The 17,952-nt window shown below is 41.7% G+C and overlaps 1 protein-coding gene across 4 annotated transcripts in view; it reads left to right on the top strand.

Moving 5' to 3' along the window:
- Positions 1-3,786: 3,786 nt before the first annotated feature.
- trim36 (tripartite motif containing 36) overlaps positions 3,787-17,952 on the top strand; it is a 32,855-nt gene continuing 18,689 nt past the window's right edge. The window contains exons 1-4 of one of the 4 annotated variants that reach the window (XM_026187546.1): positions 3,787-4,184; positions 8,480-8,726; positions 16,002-16,082; positions 16,996-17,339. In XM_026187546.1, the coding sequence (XP_026043331.1) occupies positions 4,122-4,184; positions 8,480-8,726; positions 16,002-16,082; positions 16,996-17,339 (735 nt within the window). In that variant the 5' untranslated portion in view covers positions 3,787-4,121. Of the gene's footprint in view, positions 4,185-7,403; positions 7,645-8,479; positions 8,727-16,001; positions 16,083-16,995; positions 17,340-17,952 lie in introns of those variants that run through there. The other 3 variants (XM_026187542.1, XM_026187543.1, XM_026187544.1) reach the window with 3 other exon arrangements.

The following is a 17,952-nucleotide window of genomic DNA, read 5'->3' as shown; positions in this document are numbered from 1 at the left end:
CAGTGCGTGCAGCAGAGGTGGTTAGGTTTGTTACTTCAGCCAATCACAGAGCCAGCCTTCCTGCTCCGTACACTGTGCTCGCTACAGCAGACTGATAATGTCTGTTTTGCTGTGGTTTGCAGCTTTATTAGTAAACAGAGCCTGCTCATCTTCCAGGTCAGCCTGTTGCCGTCATGGTTGCATGGGTAAGCCTCCATCAAATAGACAATCGGTCCCAGGACCAACACTGGTCGTGTAGCTGTGCTCGTCGTCACCATCTCTTTGGTCTTATTCGCATTCACAAGCAGGTGATTCCTCACAGAATGCACACAAAATCATCCACTAGTGCTCTGTACTCCTCCTCTTGCTTATCATTAGTACATCCAACCACTGCAGAATCGTCAGAGTGTTTCTATAGGGTTGTATTCAAAATCTGAGGTGCACAAAGGGAACAGGAATGGAGACAGCCCGTCACCATGTCAGACGATGATAAGCCAGTCTGACAAACTGTGGCCTGTCTGTCAGGTACTCTGTAATCTGGGAGATGGTGGACAAATCTACTGGCCCCTCTTGAAGTTTTTCCTTCAGTATCAACAGCTTCAGATTCAGAAAAAAAAAACAGTTTAGTTTTGTCCCGTGGGGCCAGTGTGCATCATCTGCACAAATTATTGATTTTGCTTGTTAAAAACAGACTCATTCCTGGAGGTGAAAAGCCATGGGGGTTACCAAAATTGGTCGAAAATGCAAATGATTATGTTCCAGATGTGCACCAAAAGGGAAAAAAACATACTGTACATGCCATGTGTTTGTTTTATTGGGAAAGAAGGCTTTTCCTCTTATAATGAAAAATACAGATTGAAATTTCATATAGCAAGTAGCCTGTAGCTTTTGAAATGCCTTTATCTGCACAAAGGTGTAATAAGGAAATAAATCCTATCCCTGCCTCCCTGCCACTGAGACCCTCCTATGTGGCAAGTTTCTTCAAAAAAGAAATCATTTCATAAGGAAACCTAAGCCTACAAATACTTTGGCTTTATCACTGAAAGGACAAGATTCCAAACATGAATGAGATTCAAATGGGAGCAGCTCAAACATCCACGCTGCAACTGTCTTTCCCATCAAGCTCTGCTTGATTCTGAGTGGAAGCACCAGAGCTGTCAGCCTGTTTGGCCTCATAAAGATCCCAAAAAGCTGTAAGTGAACACTTTGAGCAGTCTAAAGCCTGGGTATACAGAGACATTATTTGAAACTTTGGCCATATTTACAATAAGCATCCACAACTGCAACAGCAATTACAAACAATCGACAATAAAAATCTCTTTAATCATTAGCTGCAATAAATACTCACAGAAAGAAATAAAGCACGAATTTCTTAAAACACAAAACTATCAAAAATGTGATCTTCAACTAGTCCTTTCAGAGTCAGTCCCTGTCCCCTTTTTGCACTAAAACATGAGTATGGACTCTCACCTGTCCACCTTAAAGGTCTTGGATCAGTCTCAGAATGAAAACAGGACCAAGTTTGGATAAAAGTTTTGATCTTTGCTGTGGTGGGGAGAAAAATGCTTCTCCTGGGTCTGACGGGTCATGGCATGGCACTTTATTCTCACTATTGTGAATCTTGTCATCCCAGCTGTCATGCCAAAGATGGATTTCCCCTTGCTTAATGCCTCCTGGATGGAAGTATCTCATGTTAAATACTTCCTTACAGCAAAAAGAGACAAAGCAAGTGTTCGCTCCTTTGGGTGTTACATGATTCATGCTGCCCGCAACAGCTGAGTTTCTTTATGAAAGGCTTTATTTCCTTTCACTGTGTCCTGCATATGGCTCGGTGACTCAACTGTTGTTGTTTTATTTTTACATCGAAAGATGACAGCTGGTCGGTATTTTCCCTCAATTTGCCTCAGTTGCCTTTCATGTTTCTACAGTGTGGATGGCTTGTGTAGTGAGTAAAGCTGGGAGATGATTTTTTCCCCTCTGCTTTATTAGGTCAGTAACTGAAACATCATTAAAAGCTGTGGGGGAGGTGGGGGGTTCCTCTGGATACAGATCACACGTGCAAACATACATGGAGTCCCACCTGGGAGCTGCACAGCACAGTCACAGACTTCACTGTTGGCACTGATAGGATAACACGAGCCAGGCTAATGGAGCCCAGTGGCACTGATATCCAATCTTTGGACATTATAAAATGTTAAACAGCAGTGGATCTTACATTTTGCCCCCCACTCCACAGAAAGCAATAGAAATACAAACATGAGGTTAGGAAAGTATTTTTACCCAAGTGATTACAGCCTAACCCAGACTGGTGATGTCTGGAGATATTCCCTTGGCAGCAAGTTGCAGCTGTGGAGTTCATCAACACCTCTCATGCTCCCACATGTATATCTGCCAGCAAAGAAGACCTAATATGAGTCGGTAAACATCGCTTAATGCAAACTCAGTCGCCAACTGAGCTGTTTCTACTAAAACAAGTGAAGAAATGCAGCATGTTTACCACTCTGCCTTTCATGTGATATTAATGACTCATCTGGAACGATCACAGGGCCTTAGGTGAACTAATGTGTGCTTATAAAACATGTATTCTCTGTCAGTCCTACTTAGTGAAACACGTTAATCAGTACTTTATATTGATTTTGCAATAGGTGTAGAGCACTGTGGCATTTTAAGGGGTAGTTATGTGTCATCTCGGGTTTATGTACATGACAACTAAAGCACTGCATCGCAGCAGCACGTGATGGATGGCCATAAACTCTGTTCCAGACATTAATGCCTCCTACACGATGAGTTCTTACTAACGGTGTGTGGTCATCCCTCAGGTTTTCCTTGTGCCAGGATGATGAGGGCCACATTTAGTTTTGGTGTGAGATTTTTCCACTGAAATCTGGTGAAATCACATTGCCCTCAGACAGAAGTTCAGCTTTGATAATCCCTCAATTTATCCTTCTGTCCTCATCATTGGCTAAATGCAGCCTCTCACTGCTGTCTGTTCAGTCCACAAGTTGATCCTAGTGACCTCTAAATCATTCAACGATGGGGTGCTCGTATTTTTTATTGTAGTATTCTATTAGAAGTTAAGTTATGTACCTGCATCTTTAAATGTTTTTTTAAGGAGATTTTTCGACTGCTGCCAGCTGACTGTGATCGTATCCGTGGTTGGGAGCCACTGGAAACATACTTAATAAGTTTGTTATGCTTCGGTTGTTCGGTCAGGGCAGTGTGCCTGCTTGTCCCCCTTCCACATGCTCAATGGGGTGGAATATATCTGCATGAAGCCGTGCAGCCATCTGCCGACGCGGAACAAGTGGAATTGCCAGAAAAATTAAAAACACGAACTTAATCCGGCTTCACAATCTGGCTTTTTCTCCAAACCTCTACACGTCTGGATTCGTCACATTCAAGGGGCGGTTTTCAGCTTCCCAAACAACAAAATGAACCAAATAGTGGCACAAAAAGGCTACCTGTAGTCTCATACGTGAGGCTAAATGACCACAAGTCGGCCCATAAAGCGTCATGTGCGCACGTGAGTGCGCCGCCAGCCATGCGTAAAAGAAACTTGAATAAGCGGCACTAACTGATTTGAGACCCCCCCCCCCCCTACCCGACCCTTAATCTTCAGGCTGACATGATTATGATTTTGTAGTGATTGACAGATTAAGGGAAGTCATTCACTCGGGGGGTGATAAATGGTAGATCAGGCGAGTACAAAGAGCTGTGTGAGGCGAGACATCGCCGCCGAGGGATGATGTGGGGATAAGGAGGGAGATGGCACAGGAGGCTACAAAGGAGGGAGGGCGGGGTTTTTCCTTCCAAGATGAGGCTAACTAAAATTAAACTGCTGCCGGCATATGTGGGCTACTGTAGTCTCCACGGACAAACCTAAACCCGTGCGGAGAGAGAAAGAGGGAGGGAGGACGAGAGAGGATGGATGATGTGGATATGGTCTGAGGAGCGGCTCTTCCTCTCTTGGTGTTGTCTCACCTCCCCTGCGAAGCTGTGAAGCTTTTATCCTGTTTCTTTAACAAGCCGCAGCAGTTGTTTGCGTCATTTTTTTCCTGCATTTTTAAATATCGAGGTGCTCTCTTCTTCTATTTACTGTGCATCCATCGTCATTCCCACCATCATCACCATCATCTGTAGCCATGTCGGACTCGGAGGATATGACGGAGTTCGCCAGCATCGTGGAGCGGATCGAGAGGGGCGAGGTGAGGCTCATCCGCTCGGATGATTTATGGTCCTTCTGACAGCGGCGATCTGCCTGTCAGCATGCTCCGACAGCAACAGCAGCGCCGGGCCGGCCTGCAGGACTGTCGGAGGATGGAGAGGCATGCTCATAGACTTCTATTCTAATCTGTTCTTTGTTGGTGTCACACAATATCCTATTATATTACGTTATATACACTACGAGTGCATGACTGAGTTATTAAGACACACACCTATTGTATTCCTGTAGCACAAACTATTTTATTTTATTCTGTTCTTGGAAAATTTGTCACTTTACATTATTGCAGTTCAAAAGTAGAGATTCATTCCCTTAATTTAACCTCACCTATCTATCTATCTATCTATCTATCTATCTATCTATCTATCTATCTATCTATCTATCTATCTATCTATCTATCTATCTATCTATCTATCTATCTATCTATCTATCTATCTATCTATCTAAAAATTGAACATGATGAGTTTAATTAGAGGTTTTTCTGGGTGTGTTACTGGTTACTGCTGCAGGGAGAACACCGACTTATGTGGGCCACTTGGCAGCAGCTGTGGTTTTGGTGAGACTGGGTTACTGAGGTGTGTTTGCGACTAAAAGGGGAGGGCTGGGTGGGTGTCTTTACCCATTTCATGCACTCCAGACTGACAGAATGTGCTGAAATGTATCTCTCCTGCTAGCACAATCTCTGGCATTCGTTCATGCGTGCACAGAGCTGTACATGTGTTTCGTGTGTGACAGAAACAGGAGAAGATCTTAGAGGCGACTGACTCACACATGCCAGCCGCAGTTGCAGATTTCTGTTATATTTTAAGCTGTTGTAAGACCTGTCGTGCACAGTGAGTGATAGTGTTATACCAGAGAATAAATAAAATTAGGAGCCCAGTAAATCTATTAATGAAACAGTAACTAGAAATTCTTTGCTGAGCGTCTTTCTGTGAACAGCAGTGCAAAAATGCTGTAAGTGAGGGTAATGTGTCAGAATATTTCTACGACCTCTGTGAAACTGTTAAATTTAGTTTTAATAGATCACCATCCAATCAAAGAGGGCTGTTGGAGGGTGAATCAAATCCTAGAGGACCAAGTTAAACTCAGGACAGGCTGTCAGTCAGTCACAGGTTGACATACAGCATATGACATAATGACATCATACAGGACATTTAATGTTGTCAAGTCTTTGGACTTTGTGAGGAACAGAAGCACAGTGAAAGTCCACAGTGGCAGAAACTTCATCATGTGACACAGCAGCAAGACAGTGCTGTCTGGCAGTGTCGCTGCAAGGCCCGAGTGTCTGCCAGCAAACAAACAAATGACTAAACAGAGTCCTAAAGTTGCCCTCTGTGCCTCCAGTGACTGTGCATGCAGAAGCCGGTTAATCAATTCAAATAACATGGCCACTTTACTTCTTGAAGGAATTACAGCTCCTCCTCAAAGCACCCAACTTATTTTATGGTCACTTTTTGTTCTCTAACTGAAACATTATTGGGGTGACTTGCCAGGCAACCCTAGTGTTCAATAAAATAATTGCAGACCTGCGCAATAATCACTACAGCAAGCATTTATAGAGTCATAAATCCTCTAATGTAATGGGAAGGACCCTGACGTTGTAACGAGCACGGCAGTCTCAGTTTACAGGCCCCCTTTGCTTCTGGGTGTCAGTGTAGTAACCCGGTGTAAAGATGGACATACTGAAAAGGGTAGGCTGTTTTGTATTTTAAGCACTTTTGTAAAGCTTTTGAGAGCTTTCCCTTGAACTTCAAATTCAAGTGCTGATCGGCACATGAAGACACTTTAATTACCGGTCTGTTCTCAACAAGCCTTCACACATTAAACACCACATTGCTAACATCTGCAAACACAGCATACTTTTCTTCAGTATGACTGCAAACATTCAACATTGTCTCCCAAAAATGTCAACCTGGGCTGTCACCCTGATATACAGCTTTGTGCAAAAGTCTTGAGGCCCCCCGCCCTTCTTTCTTTCTCTTTTTCTTTGTTTCCAAGGAGCCGACGTTTCTTTCACTCATGTTCAGTCCAGTCCTTGTACCTAATCATTTTTTCAGAAGAATGTTTCATTTGTTAAGCTACCTAACACTGACCTATGAATAATTCAAACATAAGAAGGTAACTTAACTCAAGGGATGAATTAGTGGTGAATTAGTGCTGTGTCTACACATAACACATAACAGAACCACTTTTAAATTGCATCTTAAGGCACTTTGTTACTGGCAGCCTTTCCCATATATGTTCCCATTTCTTTAGTTGAATCTATAGAAAGTGCCAAAAATAATATAATTTGATAGAAATAAAGCAGTATTTTTGCACCAATAATTCCCGAGGTGCTATTAGCCAAAAACTTGGCATATCTCAGCATGGTGTGCAGTGTGCACTTTAAAAAATTGAAGAAACTGGACAATTGGAGGACAGAAAAGGAAATGGTATGCATTAAAACATATGTACAGCAGATTGACAGCACCTGAGTATCATATCCCTAAGAAATAAACAAACAAAACATATCCAGCAAATATCGGACACGGGACTTGAGAGAGGCTTAGGATGTTCACAGAAGCTTCATCAGAAATGGTCTCAGTGAAAGAACGGTTGGCAAGAGGGAGTCCATCATGCAAATGGACAGCGTTCCATTGGCAATGGCTTCATTTTCCAGCATGACAATGATCCCAAACACACTGCCAGAGCAGTAAAAGCATACCAGGATAGAAAAGCACACAATGGAACACTGACAGTCACACTGGGAACACTGACTGGGATCATCTGGACAAACAACAGAACAGAAAGGAGCCAACATCCAAAGAAAAGCTTTCAATGTCCTTCAAGAAGCCCGGAGAACTGTTCCTGAAGAGCACTCAAAGAATTTACAAGCTTGTTGAAGAAATATTGAGTCACACCAAATATTGACTTGCAAGCTTATTAGGATTGTACAAACTTTGTTTTTGCCTTATATACTGTATTTCCACCTATGTTTGCATGTGTTTCAATGACCTAGTAACATAATTCAGTAACTTTTCACAAGAATTAGTTAATTCAACAAAAAAAAAACAACCTTTCAACGTTTCGTGTATTTGAACATTTTCTTATGAAAATATCGATTCTATCGCGCCAGTAACGATACTGCCGATATTCGGCTCGATCCGCCCATCCGCACTCCCCCCTCCCACACGGCTCTCCTCCCCTCCTCCCTCCCCCCGCCTGCTCTCCTGCAGCAGAGAAGCGGCTGCTGATTCACTCCGGGCGGCCGGCGCAGACTCTCTCAGCAGCGTCGCTCTATTTAAATTCACTCATCCGTCGCTGTCGGCATCTTCACGTCGCGTCGGAGAAGTTCGGGTATTTTAGCTCGAGCCAACACGCCGGGTTAAGTGTTTTTAAGTCTCTCACACAGCGTTTTCTCCCCCGGGATGTCTGCAGAGATGCGGCGTAGCAGCATAAACGGGGTAAGTTGGAGAAAAGTGAGTTTCATAGTAGTGTGTGTGTGTGTGAGACTCGTCATTGTTCGCCTCTGCTGCTGGGACTGGGCATTGTTAAAAGTTACCAGTCTCCATTCATTGCTGACTCCAGCGTTTGTTTCACTTATTTCTTTGCGTAGTGACTCGCTTCAAACAGGCTTGGTCACTGTTTTCTGTTTAAACTTCCCTTTATCCTTCTGGGTATTTAACACGTGAGTGTTTTCTCTAAATTACTGCTGTTCAAGCACCACCACCAGCAGGAGGATGGATTGATTGATTACGCCAGGATGTCTCATCACACCACCTGAAAGAAATCACCAATCTGCCGCTTTAGGACTGCTGCAGAGGCGCTCGTAATCGTCTTTAATGTGCTGAAACGTGAGCTGCTGGGCTCATGCGTTTCACTGTTTCTCTATATTTAGCAGGGCTTAATCCCGGTTTATGTAATCTATCGCTAACATGTTAAATACACTGCGGATGGCCATTATTGTGATAGTCAGGGGAGTGATTGAAATCAGTATAGCTGTCCGTCAGACCTACACCCCAGTGTGCCCACCTTAAAGTGCATTTCTCCACCTGCAGTGACACAGCATACCTGCTCAGATTTTCAGACAGCATCTTCATTATAGTAGTTGTCTGGGAATCAAAGAGAGCTGTATCCTTCTGAGCTGTGATGCTATTTCTGTCTTTCTGTTCACCTTTTTTGTTTCCAAGTTATTTTTGTCTTGTTCTGTGTACCTGACAGCACTTGCGCTGTCTGAAAACGCCTCTAAATGTTAAAAAATAAATCTAGTTTATTCAGATATCCCTTCTCCATCATCAGGTCCCGATCAAGAACATAGAGAGGGAGCTGATCTGCCCAATCTGCAAGGAGCTCTTCACCCATCCGCTGATCCTGCCCTGCCAGCACAGCGTCTGCCACAAATGTGTGAAAGAGCTGCTCATGTTGAACCACGAGGACTCTTTTGATGCCGGTTCTGAGTGCTCCCTACCGGGCAGCCCCAGGTCCAGGGTGCCCTCCCCCTCCATGGAGAGGCTGGACAGGCTTGTGAGATCAGGTGGGTCTCAGGGTAAGGAACCAAAGCTTGTTAACTTATAAGTGAGCTTCACAGGAAGGATTATGGTGTGGGGAGTTGAATCTCATATTTCTGTAGGTTTTGAAAAGCTTGTGTATCGAGGGCATTAGCAGGAACAGTGGGAGCTCTTGCACTGCCTAATGGAAGCTAATAATCAGAACACAAAATGCAATGCTCGACCATTTGTGGTGATTCCTAGGGGAATTGGTAATGCCAACTTCCTGTAACATCGTCCTCCTTGTTCCTTCAACTTCACCTTTTGCTTTTGCTTCTTGTCAAAAGGCTGCATGCAACAGGTGTTGGGATTTTCCTCTACAGAAAGGGAAAGAAGGCTTCTCAAATAAGGAAAAGTATGACACAAATAAAAACCGAAGGCTTGGGTGGAAAAAAAAAAAAAAAAAAAAAAAAGGTAGTGCAACTGAGAAGAGTGCTTCATGAACAAATAAGCAAATCTTTAGCCAATGCAAATTAATGGTTGAGTGTGAATAGACTCGTGGAAACTGGGAGAGACTCTAAATAGGCCAAGTATTGTGCGACGTTTGGGTGCTAGTGCGCCTCAGACGCTGCTCTCCCCTCTTCTTGTCCTAGATAACGCAGAACTAACTTTGAGAAATGATTTTTAATCATTTTACCCCTCAGCCGTAACACCGTCAGTCATCACTACTTCTGATCCCGTCTGCTTCTGCAGGCCTCATTAGAGAGAAAGAAGAGTAAGTCGACGAGCTTAAGTTTTGTCTTCGAAAAGAAATGTTGACAAGCTCCATCAGGCCCTAATCCTCACTGTCTGCCTTCTATTGGTCCCCGGGGCATCAAACAAATTTGGAAATGTTAAAGTAATGATAAGAAGAGCAGCTATCATTTTCACTACACCTTTAATTGGATATGTGTGTATCGTCTGTGTGTGCATGTTATGTACACACGGGTGAACAAAGGAGATCTGTAAGCTCCTTTTTTTGCGTTTTTATTTAGAGTAATTTTAAACTCTTAAAACCAAGCTGAGCTGGGAGGAGGAAAGCTGGTTGAGATTCGTCCGGGCGCAGGTGGCTAAATTATGTTTATGTTCTCTGCACAGCACGTTGCACTGTTGCAGTCCGGCTCAAGCGGGTCAATGTCTAAGCCTAAAAAAAAAAAAAGCGTCATGGTGGGACACAAGGCCGCCTCTGTGGCTCCTGAGAGCTCTGGGCTGGAGGCCATTTTCTGAAAGATGTTGTCTCATTTGCTCCCTTGACATCACCCGGGCTGTGTCTGACTTAAATGCTACATACCAACTCCAAGCAGGTTGTGGGTTCATGCTGGAATAATGGGATTGGGAAAGAGTGTGTGCATATTTGAAATCTGCAGAGTTTAATCAAGTCTCTCTGTGCAATTCTTACTTTTTTCCCCTTTTTAAAAAAAGGAGACGACAGATACAAAAATCAAGTAAATTGTGACATTGCTGCTGTGACGTTTACCAGAGAGCGTATGCATGCCTTAAAATGCCAAACATCTGTGCTGATGAATCCTTTTTTATTTCAGTGTTTTATGAGTGTGTTGTATTGAACTGGGACACCATTCGAGATGTAGTGTTGAATGTAATGTGTTTAAATCACTGGTATTAAAGGTTTGTGCTTTTTTTTTTTTTTTTTTTTTTTTTTTTTTCCCATTTTAAATTGATTTTTCAATTTGTTCTTTAAGATGACGTTTGAGCATAATCAATGGCTGACCCCAAATCAACATGTTGAGTGATTATGCTGTGAAAGTTGATTTAAAATCAAGTTTACAGTGCTTGATTTTTAGACTCTATTTAATTTATTTATTTTTGAACTGATGCAGACTTGTGCATAAAGGTGGGCACTCATTTTCTTACAATTATGGCTATTCAGTAACTCGTGCTGTATGAGACTGAGTAATGTTTAACCAACATCTTGTCTTGGAACACTGTCAAAATCAGAAGGGTAGCACTAACAAAACCGAAGTTTACTGAGGTGAACTCTTTGCAAGTTATTCAGCGCTGGTTCCAAACCACTGAGGCAGGGCTCTTGAACAGTCTCCCTGTTCGGCTCAAGTTTGTTCCTTACTGGCAGGACCGCGTCTGTTGATGCAGGAAATAATCAAATCCTGCTTTTTGAGTAAACAAATCTGAGGTCCTGCAAAAATCCAGGTTGTGCACAGAGCCACTGGACTCAGTATGACTACTGCCTCCTTTCAGGTCAATGCACAGCATTAACGTACAGTAAATTCAGTGACATTTGGTTGACATGATATTTAATAAGGCTGTTCATGAGTGCAGATTTCCAGTGAGTGTAAGAAGGAAGCTTTGAAGTACATTATTAACACTAACTCCCAACAGAACAAACTAACTCTCCTAGCGCCTTCACTGCTGGGAGCTCAGTTCATTGGTAGCCATGGTGATGCAACCTGCCTGAGAGGAATGACTGAGGGATTAGATGAAGGGAGAGAAAGAAAAGACTTGAGACTATATTTATCAGTGTGCAGCTTGGACAAGCCTTGTACTGTGACTTGAAAAAGGCGGTTACTAAAACGTGACGTTTCCCAGTTTTGGGGCTATAAACACAGCTAACCTTTAACTGCTAACCCTCAATAAGAGTTAGCTGGCGAAGGCTGCGTTGGCTTTAGTAATCTTGTCACATGTTGAGAAATAAGCAAATTTGTTTTCTTGTTGGTGTTTTAGAAGTGAAATGCTGGATGCAAAACTATAACCAGGAGATGGTTAGCTTTGCTTGCCTGCTTTCTATTAAAGTATGTTTTCCATGCTCTTATTGGAAAATGTAACTGAATTATACATTAGGGCTGTGCGATATGACCAAAATCTCATATCCCGATATAAGACATCTATCGTCCGATAACGATATAAATCACAAAATGTTTACATTTTCTGTAAATTCTGTGAATATGGGCAGCTGGACTTGCGTGAAGTGTTTCCAGCTGCACGTTGTGTACCTGGAGTCAAGTGTTTTAACTGATGCATAAAACGATACATTTTTAGACATAAGTTGTAAAGGCCGCTGTTGTCTTTGTGTATTTATTACACAGCGTGCTGCGGGGAAAAGCCTGTTCTAACGTTTGAGTCTAAGTCTTAATTTTTAGCATCTGACGGCTCTTTTTTTTTTTTTTTTTTTTTTGCTTCTCATCCATAAATACTCAGCATAATCTTTCACGTGATTCAGTTTATTTTGAAGTCTCAACAGGATCTTGAGCTTTATTGTGAAAGGTTTATGTGGAACATAAACAAGCGGACACCCGATGGTTTTATCACAGTCTTTGCTAACCACAAGGCATAAAAACAGGCGCTTATCCATCTGTTTAAAATGTTTCCGACTTTAGCGAACTTAATTTTGGTAACTCATCAACTTTGGTAGCATCTTTAGCTAGTTGGCTAAAGATGCTAATGTTTTTAGCTCTGAGCTGCCGCTGGGAAAAAAAAGGGGGGGATTTCCACCCATAAGTCCAAAGTTTACATTCTCTAAAATTTGTCTTATTTATGGCTATAATTTTTTTCCCTTCTCTTTCCAGTGGCATAAACAAACTTCCGCAGTGTTAATTTATTGTGGTGTCCAGAATCTGTTTAGCATATGCATGATTGATTCTTTGCCTACAGGTAAATGACAATTAACCTAGTCAAATGTTCTACATGGAAATAGGCCAGCATAATTAGGGCTATCAGTCAGTTTATATCAATGTTCAGCCAACATCTCAGTTCAGTTTTATTCATATAGTGCCAAGTCACTGCAACAGTTGCCTCAAAAGGCTTTATTTTGTAAGGTAAACCTTAAAATAATATAATGTGGGTTATAATATAAATCTCACAAAAATTAAGCTTACTTTTAAATCCCATATTGGATCTTGATAAATGAAATATCTGTCCTTTACTCTTTGACAATCCCTGTTTAATTTGTTGAGAGCAAAATGGTGTCTGAACATCAAAAGGAAAAAAGATTTCTCCCTTAAATCTGTGCAAAAGGCTGCAAGTGGTGCTGGTAGGAAAGTGGTTTTGGCTTTGCCTAATTTTAATGGTGAGCTAAGCTAACAGTCTCCTTCTTTAAATTTTATGCTTGGCATATAAACATGACAAACATTTCTCATAAGCCAAACTGTTGCTATTAATACACATTCTAGGCCAAAAATAAAATGAGGACCACATTTATTAGTCCAGACATGTATGTTTCTCTCTCTCCTTTAATACAAGTTGTCTAGTAATAATGCATAAATCAAGAGTTAATTGTACTTTGTTCAAAATGTATTTTAAATGTTTTACATGACACTGAACTGCATTACCATTTTTGTCACTTTTCTCATAAGTTAACTTTTTTTTCCAGTGTCATATTAAAAATCTCTATTCACGCATCACTTCACATTATGCTTTGTTTCATTTAAAGGATTTATTATTTTTTCCTTGTTTGTCTCACCTCACTTCTCTGTTCATTGCTTGCAGCCACTGTGCGAAGGTCGTTTGGAAGTCGAGGTAGACGCGGGCTCCGTGTTTTGAGTAGCTGTAGTAGTGAGTACAGTGTTACTAGAACCCCTGTGAAACCCTAGTTTGGTTCAACCTCTTTTCTACATAGTCTGCATTAGCCCTATTCACACGACCATTCAGACTCACACCAGATATAAAATAGGTTCTTATGAAGAATTTCTGTGATTAATACATAAAGTAGGCTTTTAACTCTATGTTAGACACTTAATGACTAATATCTGGTTTAAAAGACCCTTAAAAATATCCACTGAGCATAAAACCTGAGTGTTAAAATGGGTATGAAATGCTCCAACGATGAGTCGGTATGTAAAAGAAAGTAGTGCCTGAGTGAGGGAGGGAGGTAGTGTCCCAGACAGTTTGCTTCGTACCAAAAAGGAATTGAAAGGAGCTCAAATTAGTGAGAATGGGGCAAGGAAGTTTCCTAGGAGTTGAAGTGGAACAAGAATGTGTGTGTGTGTGTGTGTGTGTGTGTGTGTGTGTGGACTAAGCCTTACATTATTCGCTAAATCACGGTAGCAACTAAAGCAGCTTTATAGGCATGGAGAACTGTAGGTCTCTTAAGTTAAACACACAGTGGGGGAAAAAAAAAGCATACAGTATGTTTGGACTTGCCAAGTTTGTTAACTGTCATTATTTCCTGATATGTTTGCCTTTAATTTGCTCGTTATGCTTGACCTGACAATGAGTGTTCGAGAAACCACTTATAGGAACACAAACCTGTTTGAGCCTACCTCTAATTATTTTAAGCATGATGAATTAAGTGTCAGATTGCCAGCAAAGTAAAACAAGACTAACACAAGCCCTTTTAGTTTAACGAATGAAGTTTATTTAACATGCTCAGTGGATGTTTTTAATCGGGTGCAATTATTTTTTCTCAGCTTTGAAGCAGAGTCAGCGTCTCTTTCTTGAACACTGAAAAAATAATGTAGTGTCCCCAAAGCCCTTAAAAAACAAACAAACCCAAAAGTACAAAAAAATAATGGGAGTTGACTTGATTTTATATTATATTTTTTTTCTGGCCTTGGAGAACATGTATTAAGTTAATATTTTACATTTCCATATTGAACAAAGTGTAGTTGTACTAATTGGAGTCCTGTTAATCTGCCTTGGATATCTGCTCATAGAAGTAAATATTTCATAAACTGCAGACTTAACCATTTTTATAGTATACACTCACTGGCCACTTTATTAAGTACACCTTGCTAGTACTGAATTGGACCCATTTTTGCCTTCAGTACTACCTTAATTCTCCATGGCATTCAACAAGGTGCTGGAAACCCTTCTCAGATTTTTGGATCATGTTGACATGATGGTACCATACAGGCTTCACACGCACAACGATCTCCTGTTCAGCCACAGACCAAAGGTTGGATTGGGATCTGGTGACTACAGTGAGTACAGTGAACTCATCATCATGCTTTGTGATGTGGTGCAATATGATCAAGGGATGGACGTGGTTAGCAGGTTAGCAAAAATACTACTTGGTTTTGGGGTTTTTTTTACGATGCTCGTTTGGAGCAAAAGTGTGCCAAGCCATTATACCTGTTTTGATATTTGGGCTAAATTATGACCCTACCATGTGGATGTTGCAGATGAAATTGAGACCCATCAGGTCACCCCCACCCCAAGTCTTCTGAGCGTATGTAAGTTGTCTTAGCTGACAGGAGTGGCACGCAGTAGCTATAGTGCTGCTTAAGTTTTAATATAAGATCCAGATATGCTCTTCTGCATACCTTGGTTGTAACAAATTGCGTTATTTGAGTTACCGTTGTAACATTATGTTCTCTGTAAACTCTGTTGATAACTTTGTGGGAGAATCCCAGTGGATCAGCAGTTTCTGAAATGCTCAGACCAGACTATCTGGCACCAAAAACCGTTACACTAACACTTAAATCACCTTTCTTCCAAATTCTGATGCTCAGTTTGGACTTCAGCAGATCGTTTTGACCATGTCTTCATACACTAAATGCACTGGATTGCTGCTATTTGCATTAACAAACAATTAAATAGGTGTACCTCATAAAGTTGCCAGTGAGTTTAAACATCCAGAATGTATCCTGATAATCTGAAGCCTTTTAAGGGGGGGGGGAAGAAATGGTAGGTTTCTGCATTATACTGTCTAAAGGTCTGGACAGGATGGAAAAAGAAAAGGTCAGTTTTTCTTTGCAATGACTTGTCAGTTTTTGCCTTTGGCTCTGCTCCCTCTGCAGATCCACAAATCAACACACAAACACGCTTTGCTTCAGGCATCTGCTCTGTGGGCCTTGTTTGCTCACACCTTATGTGCTGACCAGAACCTGAGTCAGAGTGCCTGCATGACACGCACGTGCAGTCTTTGCAGGATATAAAGACCTTCAGCACCATTCGTTTAAGTATGAAGGCTTTTCTTTACATTTTTTTTTTTTTTTCTTTGCCAGACTTGTCATCCACTGACTCTGCTTGTCTTTAATAAGACCATGCCATCTTCATTTCCATCATTGGCCTGAGATTTTCATCGTAACATCATAGCAAAATGTTTAACTTCACCTATGTTAAATAAATTCAGGTAGAAAAAACTGTGGTGAACAAAGCTCTATAGTTTGTGGTCAGTCAGATCTGACCTCGTAGAGGTGCACCATCAGTGTTCACTGATACATCTGAGAACCCAGCATGGCTACACATCACATCAGTGTGTTTGCTGTTCTGCTGCTGCTTTTCCCTCAGCTGCCCCTCCTTACTTTTTTTGCTGAAGTGGTGCTTTCAAATCGTTTTCCTGTGTTTTGCTTACCTGAGGAGTGTTTGATTTAATTTTTTAGGTCCTCGGAAACGGAGCGGAAATGCTGGCTTGCAAACAGAGATAAATCCAGCACTCCTCGCTTCCCCTGTCCCTCAAAAACGTGAAGCAATATATTAATTTTTGCGTGCTCTGACGTCAGTTTGCTGGCTTTAAGTGTGGTGGCGATGTTTTGTTTGACAGACCCTGCTTGTGTCTGTGATGTGATCTCGTGTAACCGTGTTGCTGCCTTGTTCTGATGCTGCCGCATCAGTAACAAGCACAATGTTGTGAGACTCTTGAAAGCAATGTCGCTTTAAGAGATGTGCTATGTGAAAAGTGTTCCTGCATTGAACTGGACATGTCAGTTGCTTGAAATTTTTATTGAAAGCTTATTTTCTTTGTCTTACAGTGCACTTTAGTTAAAATTGCTTGTTTTTTTTTTTTATTTTTGTTTAAATCATGTGGTTTGTTTTTCATCTTTATTTTGCCAATCACCCATTTAAGGGAAATTGAATTATTTCCTTTGTCCAGATCATTGTGAGCACTTAAAAGCACTTAAAATACTCTTCCTTCATGTAGTAAGTGTTGAATGAAATGCATTTCTTATTAAGACTGTGTATAAGCTCCAAGGATGCTGACTTTCCTGCCAAACGTCACTCCTTAACCTGTTCCAGTACCCTTGATGGTCTTTCTTTGTGGATTTTTTTTTTTTCCCCCCCCTGACAGCTGCTGGGTGTATTGCCCCAATACAGCCATGCCTCAATTGTGCAGCTGTCACTGTGGAAATGAAGCACAAAGAGAGACATGCTGAGGCTCTATTTGTGAATTTGCTTTTCAAAACGAATCTATTTGTCTTTAAACTGTGCTGGAACCTCTTGAAAGCTGTTAATTGACTGTAATTAGAAATCAGAGGACATTGTTCTTCACATAATAAAATAGGGCCTCAGGCAAGACTGGAAAATGGGTGTCCCAAGGCTGTGACTCTATATTCCTGACACTCATTTCAGTGCTCTGCCCTCGTTGCTCTCCTCCAGGTTCAATCTCCTCTCCGGGATGGCGCAGAGGATCTGTGACTCCCCGGGTCACCGCCATCCCGTGCCCAGGCTGCCAGCATGACATAGATCTGGGCGAACGCGGCATCAGCATGTTGTTCCGAAACTTCACCCTGGAGAGCATCGTGGAGCGCTACCGGCAGGCTGCCCGCGCAGCCGTCGCCATCATGTGCAACATCTGCAAGCCTCCACAGCAGGAGGCAACAAAGAGCTGCATGGACTGCAAGGCGAGCTACTGTAACGAGTGTTTCAAGCTGCACCACCCCTGGGGCACACCCAAAGCCCAGCACGAGTATGTTGGTCCCACGACGAATTTTAGGCCCAAGGTGAGTGTGGCTCAGTAGCTGTCAGTTTGTTCTCACGAAGTAATAAACGATAAACAAAACAACTTTGAACTATGAACAGTTAACAAGATATGTTATCACAGAGTTAAACATTAGTTGATAGATTTCTGCTTACTTGATTGAATGGCGGTATGAGAGTTGCATGTCATGCATGGTGAATTTTACCAGCTGTGTTGGTTTTCTAATCATTGCTATACAGAAAGTTTGGCTTAAAACTTAACTTTGCTGATCAAACTATATTTAATCACTTTCTGAAGCTCAGAAAGGTCAGTGACGCATGGTGTAACTCAGAAACAGAATCAAATATACTTTACTCTCAGCAGAACTATAAAATTGGTTCCTGTGTCATATACTAGTCAAAAACAGAAGTGCAAGTTTTATCTTTTTTACATGTGAAAACCCAAACAAATTCTGTAATTAGTCTTCAATTCTTGTTGTTTGGTTTTAGTCTGGGGATTGGTAATTTGTTTGCTGAACACAAACTCGCGTGATTAAGTGAAGTTGGCCGAGGCCAGGTTATTGCCACGCTGGATGCTGGCATCTGTCCGAGCTGTTGCTGCAGACTTCCATGTCCACGAGAGCACCATCTCTGATC

This window comes from Astatotilapia calliptera, chromosome 12 (genome assembly GCF_900246225.1).
Source record: "Astatotilapia calliptera chromosome 12, fAstCal1.2, whole genome shotgun sequence".
Taxonomy (NCBI): Eukaryota; Metazoa; Chordata; class Actinopteri; order Cichliformes; family Cichlidae; genus Astatotilapia; species Astatotilapia calliptera.
Note: the sequence above shows the minus strand (reverse complement) of the source record. Positions and strands in the feature narration are given on the sequence as shown.